Source organism: Chlamydomonas reinhardtii, chromosome 6 (assembly GCF_000002595.2).
Source record: "Chlamydomonas reinhardtii strain CC-503 cw92 mt+ chromosome 6, whole genome shotgun sequence".
NCBI classification, from domain to species: Eukaryota; Viridiplantae; Chlorophyta; class Chlorophyceae; order Chlamydomonadales; family Chlamydomonadaceae; genus Chlamydomonas; species Chlamydomonas reinhardtii.
Genome location: NC_057009.1, coordinates 3,644,369 through 3,655,726, shown reverse-complemented (window position 1 = coordinate 3,655,726; position 11,358 = coordinate 3,644,369). Strand labels below are relative to the sequence as shown.

General features: G+C 65.2%; 3 protein-coding genes across 3 annotated transcripts in view; 1 reads left to right on the top strand and 2 right to left on the bottom strand.

The window, feature by feature from the left end:
* Positions 1–934, bottom strand: part of CHLRE_06g278133v5 (uncharacterized protein) — a 3,422-nt gene extending 2,488 nt beyond the window's left edge. Inside the window, exons 1-3 of the mRNA XM_043063086.1 lie at positions 650–934; positions 338–377; positions 20–81 (exon numbers count right to left, since the gene is read on the bottom strand). Coding sequence (XP_042923792.1) covers positions 20–81; positions 338–377; positions 650–744 — 197 coding nt within the window. The 5' untranslated portion in view covers positions 745–934. The remainder of the gene's footprint in view (positions 1–19; positions 82–337; positions 378–649) is intronic.
* Positions 935–1,114: 180 nt separating this feature from the next.
* On the top strand, positions 1,115–3,190 carry CHLRE_06g278132v5 (uncharacterized protein). The gene is made up of 2 exons (XM_043063085.1): positions 1,115–1,386; positions 1,456–3,190. The coding sequence occupies exons 1-2, from the start codon at positions 1,149–1,151 to the stop codon at positions 1,551–1,553; spliced, it is 336 nt and encodes a 111-aa protein (XP_042923791.1). The 5' UTR covers positions 1,115–1,148; the 3' UTR covers positions 1,554–3,190.
* Positions 3,191–3,362: 172 nt separating this feature from the next.
* On the bottom strand, positions 3,363–11,354 carry CHLRE_06g278131v5 (uncharacterized protein). The gene is made up of 12 exons (XM_043063084.1): positions 10,969–11,354; positions 10,812–10,888; positions 10,480–10,604; positions 10,290–10,328; positions 10,102–10,129; positions 9,831–9,939; positions 9,248–9,396; positions 8,371–8,935; positions 8,119–8,205; positions 7,845–7,884; positions 4,803–7,666; positions 3,363–4,544 (listed from the first exon to the last, which is right to left on the bottom strand). Exons 1-12 carry the CDS (start codon positions 11,254–11,256, stop codon positions 4,356–4,358), a joined length of 4,560 nt encoding a protein of 1,519 aa, XP_042923790.1. The 5' UTR covers positions 11,257–11,354; the 3' UTR covers positions 3,363–4,355.
* Positions 11,355–11,358: the final 4 nt, after the last annotated feature.

The following is an 11,358-nucleotide window of genomic DNA, read 5'->3' as shown; positions in this document are numbered from 1 at the left end:
CTGCGCGCAGCCAAAGCACGCCGCCACACAGATGCTGTCCGCGTGCACGAAGCCGCACTCGGGTGCGTTGCGCAGGCACAGCTGCGCGGCGGCGGGGCGGCAAGGAGCAGCGGGGACGTGGGGCCTTTCTGCTGTTGGACCGCGCCTTGGTCTTCAGCTGCCGGCCCTTGTTGACGCCTGTGCAGCAGGTAAGATTTGGAGGATGCCTTACTGTATTACACTACGGTATGCCGTCTGACGTGCTTCTTTCGGTACCGAAGGGATGGGAATACCCCATCGTTCCAAGCTTTAGCGCCATGTGCACGCACACACACACCCGAAAGGGGCGGCGGCTCACCGGGCTTTGCATGGGCGTGCTTGTCCTTGTGCTTTCCGCCCTGCAGCCGAAACGCGCGGGCGGGCAGTGCAAGGCAAGGCAAGTGTGACGTGGGCTCCAACACGCTTTCTTGCACCTACTTGTCAACTAGCACTTGCATGATGCTCCCAGCATCCTCCTGGCATGGGCACGCCCCGGCCTGGCTCAGCCCCAAACCCGCTAGGGGCCGCGGCGCCAGCGGGAGACAGCAGTACGCATGGCACGCGTCGTTGTGCGTGAAAGGGTGAGAGAAGTATAAGAGAAGGCATGTGCAACAGCGTTGTCTGTCCTTACCCGCGACAGCAGCGCCGCAATGGAACGTCCCCAGCCGCGAAGCTGGAACGCCACCGCCACTGCAACCGCCAGGTACGCGACACCGCCCACCGCATGCCTTGTGAAGATACGAGCACTGTCCGCGAGCCCCCCCAACCGCTAAAACCTAGGCATTTTTGGGCCCCCGGATGCCATGGGCGAGAACGATATTAGGGCCCTTACACGCCTGCGATCGTGGCCCACCCCTGGAAGATGCAAGCCTTGGGCGGGGCTAGATACACCGCCGTGAAGTAAGTAGGTTCGGATGAAGACGGATGAAGGTGGTGCGGCCGGAATGTGGCGACGAATGTGGCCCAGAGGCCACGCAGATTGACGGTCCACCGCCAGGTATGAGGGAGGCACCCATCGGTCGGCGCCGTGCCGATGTCGGAGCAGGGGTATTGCACCTACAAGTTCGCATCGCATCGCTCACCTATAGCCTTTACTTACCAACGCCAACTTGCATCGGCTCGCCGTAATAATGGCCCAGCCGCCGCAACCTCAGTCGGACAGTATGCAGCAGCAGATGGACCAGGTGGACTTGCAGCAGCGGATGGACCGGCTCGAAGAGCAGTTCGCGGCCCAGGTCGAGAAGTTCGCCGGGCAGTTCGCGGCCCAAATCGAGCAGTTCGCCGGGCAGCTCGCGGCCCAGGCCACAGCCAACGCCGCGGCCCTCAAGGCCCTCGATGCTAAAATCGAGGAGATGAACGTGGAGCCAAGTGAGTGCCAGAGTCCTCGTGCATATATGGGATAATAGGGCATGATAAGAGCAGTCTGCATGCGCGCAGACCTCGTCACGGACCTGGTGTGGCTGGGGCGCGCCCTCTTCAATCGCATTTCGCGCAGCTTGGCGTCAGAGCCTTCTGCTCATCAGAAGCAGGCTTAGCAAGGACTATCCCTCACCTGACGGTATACGCGGCCCAGGCGGCCTGCGTTGGCCCCGTGCTTTTGGGGGTGTGGACCCTCTTCGTTGCGTTTCGGAGGCCCGGACCGACTGTTTCACCCGCAATCATGACGGTCATCCTGGCCGATTATGCCCATGGCCTGGCCGCTACTGCGCAGCCTCCTGGGGCGCAGCCTCCTGGGGCGGGGGCTACCAGGAGGCTGCGCAGTAGGGGCCAGGCCATGGGCCAAACGGCCAGGATGACCGTCATGATTGCGGGCCGGGCCGCTGAAACAGTCCGGTTTGGCCTCCGAAACGAAATGAAGATGGTCCAAACCGCCGAAACGGGGTGTTGACGCCTGACTGCTTGACGGCCTTCAGAACACAAGGAAGGAGGGTTACGGTTGTCTTGGCTGATGCGCTGGGAGAGGCCGCGCGGCCGTAGTACTGGCCAGTATACCACCTGGCTACCCATGACCAGATAGCGCCTGCATCATTTCTTGTGCTGTGTGTATGCGATGGAAATGTTGTTAAGGATGCTAGGGCTTGACATCCTGGATTTGATGGAGGGGCCTTTGTCCTGATTGCTATGTGGCCTCAGGAGCTTTCATTTTTGTCCTGCATTTGTTATTATGGTGTCACGAGTACATGACCCCTGTGCCCACGCGGGAATCTTAACATCAGTGGCCGGACCTGTGTGTATCTATCTGCATTTGTAAGTTCGTTACAGCAGATAGCAGAGCGCGAAGGGCAAGCAAGCTCAGGTTTGGCGGTAATCTAAGTACGGTAATGTGGGACTGTATCTGACATACCCAGTTGTCAATACCCATGACCAGATAGCGCTTGCGGGGACATCATCCCTTGTGCTGTGTGTGTGATGTGTGCGTTTCATGAAAATGTGCTATTATTGCTAGGGATAGACATCCTGGATTTTGGAGGAGAGGCCGGTGTGTGTTTGTGTGTGGCTGCATTGGAAGGTTCACCACAGCAGGTAGCAGAGTGCGAACGGCTGGCAAGCTTAGATTTGGCTTGGTAAGCGAAGTAGTGTGAGGTAGTGTGAGCACGGCACTCACCGCTAAGGCAGGCTGAGGCTTGCTAACGGTGTGTGCAAAAGAAGGCACTGACCTGTGTACAACAGGAGACGCCTGCGCGATGCATGAGAGTGAAGCGAGTGTGTCACCAGCGGTCTATAACTCCTGACGTTAAGATTACCGAACACAGCAGGGAGGCCAGCAAGGCCTCATGCTGCTGTGCTGCACGCCAAGGGACACCTGCTGCAAGCCGAGTATTTGCGAGCAAATGCAGTTGATGGCATTCTCTGTATGTGTGTCTTGGTGCCAAACCGAGGGGGTGGGACCGAGTCTCGCAAGGCCACCCTTGGATAGAGCGAAGAGCAGATGGAAGTACGAAGCTGAACAGACCACGAAGTGTTATGATGGAAGAGGAGGTGGAGTGATGGCACCTAGTAACATGTTCGATATGGCGGGAGGAGCGTCCTATGGGAGCAAGCCTACTAGAGCTAGAGTAGGCCGACGGCGTTGCAGGCGGCACGCCCCTGGGGTCCAGAGCAGGGTGATCGTTCTCCACGTCACTGGCTCGTGAACTGCGTCAGCAGGTCCCTCTTGTAACCAATGCAATCTGTATGTGAAAAGCTCTTTGTGCAGGTTTGGGCGGGTGCAGGGTTCGGCGGGTTCAGGTGCAGGTTTGGGCAGGGGCGGGTGCAGGTGCAGGTTTGGGCAGGGGCAGGTGCAGGACACGGCTATAACATGGCATCTGGCACTGGCCAAGGAAGGGGTGGAGGGGTTTGACACGCCGGACCCGGACCTTGTCTTCCGCTCATCCAGTTGCGCAGCTTTACCGGACGTAGCTGGCACGTCAGTTTCAGGGGTTGCAGAGGTCCACAATACCGGCATTGTATCTTACCACCGTAATGCTGTACGGTACGCAGTACGAAACTCACAGGCAAGGGCAAGGTTTCGAAGCGCGTGGGGGCCCCTGCCGCCCCTCCGTGGGCCCCGTGTTCCACCTACTCATGGTCACTGCGGAGTACGGACCCCCAGTGCGCCACGCCACTTCGTGGCCGCCCGCTACCGCCGTCTCACTTCAGACCCCGTACGGCACCGAACGAGGTGCACCCTGCCCCACCTATAAGATTGACTCAGCCCACGCACACCCGTACATGCCCGCGCCTGTCGGTGCATTGCTTAGGCCAAGTCCCTGATACCGCACCGTTCACCCAGCCATGGCCAACCCTACGCAGCCGTCACCCAGCACCGCAATCGCGGCCCGACCGTGTGCACTGCAGCATGCCCCGATCGGACCCCATGCGCACACAGGACTGTGCAACAATCGCTGCTGGCTGCTGGATGCACGCTCTCGCAGAGTGGACTCGACACACCCCTCACTCCTCCGCCTTTTGCCCATGTCCATTGTAACACAGCCTGACTCAGAACAAAGAATAGATTCTGTGTGGTCACCGCGCAGCGTCCGTTTCATGCAGGATGATGCAACCTATCACTCTACCCCATGACATACATTAGTTTCTGAATAAAGCTTGCCAAGTCATGCAATCCAGTTGGCAAGGCCATGATGGCCGAACATGCGAGCGTTTCGCCCGTCTAGCATCCCAATCAATCAGTGTCTCGGGCCTGCTCATGATCCACACTCCGCGTTCCCAACCAGCCTTTGGGTAAGCCAACCTCTCGACGCTGCGAGGCTGCATCATCGCACGCTGTCTCAGCTGCTGCTGGCCTCCCTTCGGCGGAAGTCCCCACACCTCAATTGTCGCACCTGCTACTGCTACTGCTACTGCGCCACCGCGTGGACTGCCAGGACGCTAATGATGGCCTTGGAGCAGAAGGGGCAGCACAGGGGCGCCGCCGCCGCTGCACCGCCGGCCGGGGCTGCCAGCTGCTGCGCGCAGCCAAAGCACGCCGCCACACAGATGCTGTCCGCGTGCACGAAGCCGCACTCGGGTGCGTTGCGCAGGCACAGCTGCGCGGCGGCGGGGCGGCAAGGAGCAGCGGGGACGTGGGGCCTTTCTTTAATCAGGCACGGAGTAGATGCGAAATCCCTTCCTGGTCAGAAAGCAAGCAACACGCACTCGGAGCAGGCACCGCAGCAGCAAGCTCACTACCGCTGCCAAGGTACCCCTTGCCATTAGCCCTCACCTTTCGCATGAACGGCTAACCCCCCCCCCCCCTTGTACCGCTTTTTCAAACATCCTTGCAACCCCCTCTGTCCCACCCTCACCTGGCAGCGCGGTTCCTCCCGCAGCGGGCGCGGCCCCAGCCCCAGCTGCACGCCCATAGCCAGCAGCTCCGCGGCACGGCTGCCGCCGCCACCTGCCGCCGCACCACTGCCGCCGCCGCCGCCACTGCCACCAGCTGACCGTGACACCACGCTGTGCGGCTGCGACCAGGGTCCGCCCGACCACAGCGCGCCGCCCACGTGCCCCGCCCTGCCGCCGCCGGCGATCGCGCCGCCGGCTGACGCCGCCGCGCCTACGTTCACTACGACGCGTGACCGCGAGCCGGTACTGGCGCCCGTGATGGACATGGTGCTGCCCCAGGCGTCCGAGGTCGCGGCAGCCAGAGAGCCCAGCGCCGCCGCCAACGGCGCGGACGCGGCTGCGGGGCCGGCGCCGCCGCCGCTGCCGTTGACAGAGGCGTGAGCTGTGGCGGGCAGGCTGATGGGCCCGGGGGCAACGGAGCGGCCGCCGCCGCGGCGGGCCAGGTGGAGCGGGGGGTCCACCACTTGATCCTGATCACAAAGATCGGCGGCGCCGCCCCCGCCAACGCGGCCGGCGGCGTTGGTCCCTGGGTCCGGCTCGCTGCCACCAGCCGGACGGGCCGCTGCTTGGGCTGCCGGCGCAGGTGGTGGCGCTGGCGTGAGTTGCGTCCCTTGCCCCGCCTCAGGAGCTCCTGCCCCTGCCCCTGCCGCTGCCCCTGCCGCACCATCGTCGTCTGCCACCAGCTGCGCAGCCAGCGCCAGCATGCCCCGCGCCGCCGCCACCAGAGCCACCGCCAGCCGCTTGCACAGCTGCCGTTGCAGCCCATCAAACACCGACTCCGCCGCCAGCAGGCTGTCGCTCGCGCCCGCCGCCGCCCCCGCGCCTGCTGCAGCCGCGCCGCCGTCCTGGCCACTGGTGCCGCCGCCGGTGCCGGCCGCGCTGATGAGCACAGCGGCAAGGCCGCCGGCCTGCCACGTCCGCAGCAGCGGCGCCACAGCCCGCGCCCAGCCGCTGATGCCGCCGCTGCTGGTGACTCGCAAGGGTTCGGTTGCAGGCTGCGATTGTGCGCCGGATGGCGCGGCGCCGTCGTCCGCAACGTCAGCAGTGACAGCCACAGCAGCGGCTGCCGCCGTATCTATCACTGACGCCGTGCCTGCTTCGTCACCCTCGGCGCCCTCAACCGGTGGGCTCCATTTGGGTACCGCGCTCGGGGCCCCGGCAGGCCCCGGCACCGCCACTGCCTCTGCCGCCGGCTGGTGTGCGCCGTTTGTCACGCTGCCGCGGGATGGGGCGGCAGCAGCCGCAACGCCCTGTGCCTCGCAACGAACACCAGCCTTGCCGCGCTTCTGCGCCCGCGGCACTTTCTTCTGACCCCCTCCTCCCGAGCCCGCCTCTGCACGGCTACGTCCTTGCACGGGCGCCGAGCCAGCCCCAGACGGCTCTGCCGGCCCCGGCATAGCCGCCAGGGCCGCCACAGCCACCGCACCGACGCCACGGGCGCTGCCGCCGCGGCTACCGCTGCCGCTGCGCGCCAGGCGCTCCTGCTGCTCCTCCTCCTCCCTCGCGGCCTCATCCAACAAAGAGTTGGCCACCCAGGCGGGGATGCTGCCGTCAGCCTCCTCGTCGTCGTCGTCGTCATCTCCGACGGCAGCGCCAAAGGCGGCCATGTTGCCGCTAGCGCCGCGGCTGCTGTCGTCTCCGTACAAGGCCAGCGACAGCGGCGCCTCCGGCCCCAGGCCTAACGCCGCCGCACAGCCCTCATAGCTGCGCGACAGCAGCCCCATGGGCGGGCTGAACAGCGAGCCGCACTCCGCACCGTCAACGCCGCCGCCGCTGCCCGCCAGCCGCGCGCCGCCGGCGCCGCCGCCGCTGAGCTGCTGGTTCAGCCGCCGCTCGAAGAAGGGCTGCGGCGCGCTGTTGGGCTGCGCGGCGGCGAGCAGGCGCGCGGCAGACAGGCCGTCCTGGTGCAGGCCCAAGCCCAGCCCCAGCAGGGGGCGTGCGCCCAGGAAGGCGCGCTGGTCGGACGGGTGCTGCCAGGCCCACGTGCTCCCCGCCCCGCCCCCGCTTCCGCAGGCAGCGCCGCCAGCGGAATCGACCATGCCAACCCCTGTGATGCTTACGGCGGCGACGGCGGCGGCGCTGCTGCCGCTTGTGGGCTGCGGCAGCCACGCGGGCGTGTCGACAGCCGCGCCGCTGCCGGTCAGTGGCGGCAGGCGCGGCAGTGCCTGCGACGGCTGGTCGCTCGACAACGGGGGCATTGCCGCCGCCGCCGGGTAGGGCTCCTGCCGTGGCCCATTGCCGGTTATGGATGTGCTGATGGAAGCCGCTGCCCCTGCCTCAAGCGCTGGCGCTGCACCGCCGCCGCTACGCGCGCGGGGGCCGCCGATTGTCTGCGTCGGGGGCGCGGGCGCGGCCGCAGCCGGGGGCTGAGCCATACTGCTGCTGTTGCTGCTGCTGTCGGCCCTCGCTGTGCTGTCTCCAGGCATGGAGGCTTTGCTTCGGCCCCCGCCGCCGGAGGTCTGTGACATCCGGTCGGCCGCCGCGGCCGCAGCCGCAGAGGCATCCGACGCAACACAACTACTCAAAGCAGCTGTCGCTGCCGCTGTTGCCGCCGCTGCAGCCGCCGCTGCAGTGCGTCTACCTTGGGAGTTGGATGGTGACAGCGCTGTGGGTGAGCTCGCTGGCACGTGGTGCGGATGCGGGTGTGCGTGTGGGTGCGCATGTGAGCCATGCGCGCCCGATGCCCCGCCGCCGCTACTGCCGCCGCCGCTACTGCCGCCGGCGCCTGCACCGCCGCTGCTACTGCCTGCGCCCACAGCGTCGTGATGGCGACCGCTGCTGTTGGACCGCGCCTTGGTCTTCAGCTGCCGGCCCTTGTTGACGCCTGTGCAGCAGGTAGGATTCGGAGGATGCCTTACTGTATTACACTACGGTATACGGTCCCTTACGGTCTGACGTGGTTCATTCGGTACCGAAGGGATGGGAATGCCCCATGCCCCCATCGTTCCAAGCTCTAGCGCCATGTGCACGCACACACACATCCGAAAGGGGCGGCAGCTCACCGGGCTTTGCATGGGCGTGCTTGTCCTTGTGCTTTCCGCCCTGCAGCCAAATCGCGCGGGCGGACAGTGCAGGGCAAGTGGGATAGGGCTCAAACACGTTTCCCTACACCTGCTTGTCTACTAGCACTTGCATGATGCTCCCAGCATCCTCCTGGCATGGGCCGCGGCGCCAGCGCGAGACAGCATTACGCACTGCACGCGTCTTTGTGCGTGAAAAGATAAAGAGAAGTATACGAGAAGGCATGTGTGTATGTGTCGACTTCGTTTCCCTTACCCGCGACAGCAGCGCCGCAATGGAGCGTCCCCAGCTGCGCAGCTGGAACGCCACCGCCACTGCCAGGTACGCGACACCGCCCACCGCCTGCGCAGCAACACAGTTCCAAGGATACTAGTAATAAATCCCCTCCCTCCCTCGGGTGCTCTCAGGCATGCATGCGCGCACGGTGACACCTGTGCTCGCTAAAGCTCACAATGACGGCACGCCCCACATGCAATCAAAGCACAGCACACATTCCCCGCCACGCACCATGGGTGTGGTGACGTAGGCGCCCAACAGCGACAGCCGCGCCGCCAGAGCTTCCACCAGGTCCGACAGTGCGCCGCCGGGGCCGCTACTGCTGCCCGACCGCAGCAAACCGCCGGCGCCGCCCACGCCGCCGCCGCCGAAAGCGCCCGCCACCCCGGACGCCGGCACGGCATCAATGTTGATCCCTAGCGCCGTCAGGGAGCTGTAGCGAGACAGCTGCTGCTGCTGCTGCTGCTGCTGCTGCGCCGCGCCCTCGGCGTTGCTCCCGCCGCTGCCACTGCCACGGTCCGCCGCCGGCGGCGCGTGCGCGGTGCCGCCGCCGCTGGCGTGTGGCGCCGTGGCGGCCGTGCCGGCCGCGCCCGCCTCCTCCCTGCCCTCCACGCCAAGCCCTCCCGCACCGCTAGCATTGCTACCGTCCATCACCAGGGGCCACACGGGGTCGCCCAGCGTGGCGGCGGCGGCGCTGCTTGCAAAGAAGGCCCGCAGCGGCTCCGAGCTGGCGGCCAGCGCGGCGCGCAGCTCCGCCGCCGAGTGATACACGCGGCCGCGCAGCGTGTACCCCACACTGCGGCCCGCGCCGACAGTAGAGAGCGGTGTAGATGTATGTGACAGTGGTGCACGCGCAACGGGTTGAGATAGCCACACAGCACTTAGCCATCAACCTTGGCCAACCACGCGCCCAGCCGGGCTCCGGGCCTCGCTATCCCTACAGCTCCGGTGTCGGTTTCTGCCCGCTGCGCATCCAGAATCCGGCGTGAAGCTGCCTGTTCTCTCCCCAGTCCCCGCCCAATAGACTCCAGCACACCGCATCTCGAGGTAGTTCTCAAGGACCTGGTGCAAGCTAATCGCCCAGCCCAGACCCCCCCCCCCGCCCCACCTGCTGCGGCCGTCCTCGCTGATGGCCAGGCTGAGCGCGAGGTCGCTGACACCGCGCGCCGCCAGCTCCGCCGCCAGCGCCGCGCTGGAGCGCACCGTGTCAAAGTGCTGCCGCTCAACGCCCGCGTACTCGGCCCAGTGCGGCACCACCTGCGGGCAGGCGACAGGGAAGCGGGGCGCCAGGGGAGCCGGCAAAAGGGGCGTGGGGCGACAGGGGAGCGGGGCGCCAGGGGAGAGGGGCGCCAGGGGAGCCGGGAAAAGGGGCGTGGGGAAGGAGTGGCAGGATGATCAAGCGGGTGCCCGAGGCACACGCGCGGCGGGAGCGAGGAGCGCGCGCTCCGGGACGCGGGCGTCGGAGGAAAGACCAAGAGGTCAGAGCTCGTGGATGAGGCGAGGCGGCAGCCCTGGCAGGACATCGATCTAGCACGCACACATGCATTCGCGCATCTCCGCCGCGCTGCTGTAAGCCAGCGCTTAGTCCTTGTGTGCTCCTTCCCGCGGGCTTTCCTAACACACGCACACGCACAAACGCACACGGACACGCACAGACGAACACGCACGCGCGCGCACAAACCAACACGCACCTGGCGCACGTCGACGCGCAGCAGCAGGGCGCCCTGCGCGTCCAGCCAGCCCTCCCCCGAATCCAGCAGCGCCGTGCGCAGGACCAGCTTGTTGAAGCCCCAGTTGGTCCTACGGGTGTGGGAGTGGCGGTGGCGGTGAGCAGCATGTGAGCAGCAGGTAGTGGGGGTGGGGGTGGGGGCAGCGTGCGCAGGGGAAGCCAGGAAACCCCTGAAGCCCAGGCAGCGAACAGGGACATTGGCTCGCCGGCCCGGGGGTTCGGAGTGTGCTCACCTGTACTGGGTGAAGTTATGCTGGGCCTCTGCGTTGTGGCAAGGTTGGGTGGAGGGAGGGCGGCAAGTGATTGGCGAAGGCGGGAGGGCACTAGCAGCCTTAAACAATGCACGTACACCCACACACTGCTGTCATCCATGGCCGCGCTACCCGCAGTCAGGCGCGCAGAGTCGTGAGCACCCGCTCACCCTGCACGACGTGGGGCCGCTTGCCGCGCATGTTGATGACTGCGGGGACGGGGAGGGGAAGATGTCAGCTACCGAGCTCCTCAGCAGCCCCTTGGCACAGGCCTAGCCCGTGGACCTGACCGAACACAGGGACGCACTCCTGCACGCGCGCTGCACGGGCCCTGCACAAAGGCAGCAACAAGCAACACACTTGTGAAGCGCCAGGAGCACAGCACGCCCTCCTTGGGGCCCCAGTGCGGCGCCAGCGTGGCACCGATGTAGAGGCTGATGTAGCCCTTGTGCCCCTCATCGCCGTTGGGGTACAGAATGAGTTGCCTGCGGTGCAGGTGCGGCGTCGCAAGTCAAGCGCGGGACGCCTACCATATGTGCCCCGATTGCACGTTGAGAAAACCCAGTTCGCCGGATAGGAGGCGGGGGTGCCAGGCACAGCCGGGGCCAGGGGCTGTGCACCCCCAGGCAGCAGCAACTGACAGCTGCCGCTTTCTCCCTGCCCCTGGAAAGCACAACCCTTTCAGCACTCACCACAAAGCTGCCCCAGCCCTAAAGACGTTTGAGTCAAGCCTTTTCTCGCTCCGGCCATGGTAGTCAGCGATAGTCCACTGCGCGAGGTAATAAAGAAACGGAGACAAATGTTGGAGTGCGGGCGCAGCCCAAGCTGCATCTGTTGCACCAATTCTACCTGATAGCTTGCAAGATATGCATCCTGGTCGTTATCCTGGTCCACAAGCGCAAGCTCGGCGTTTGGAGTGGCCAGTCCAGCGTGCGTGAGCACCTCGTTGTTTCGCCGAAAGAGCAACCGCTCGTGCCTGCTTAGTTCAGTCTGCTGCGAAGCTGTCGGCTGGCTGGGAACGTCGACTCTGCTGCTTGCGTGCACGGTATCGACTCCCCCCGTCGCAGCTGCCAGGCTGCAGCATAAAACCCAGGTCCATACGATAATCCTTGAAGTACTCATATCATTCAAGCTCATAGCGGTAAGCCAGCGCCAGTTATGTCACGTAAGCACTGCGGCAACACAGTAGCGGCATTCTACAGTTTCCGACAACCACAGTGCTTGCACGCAACCGTTCAT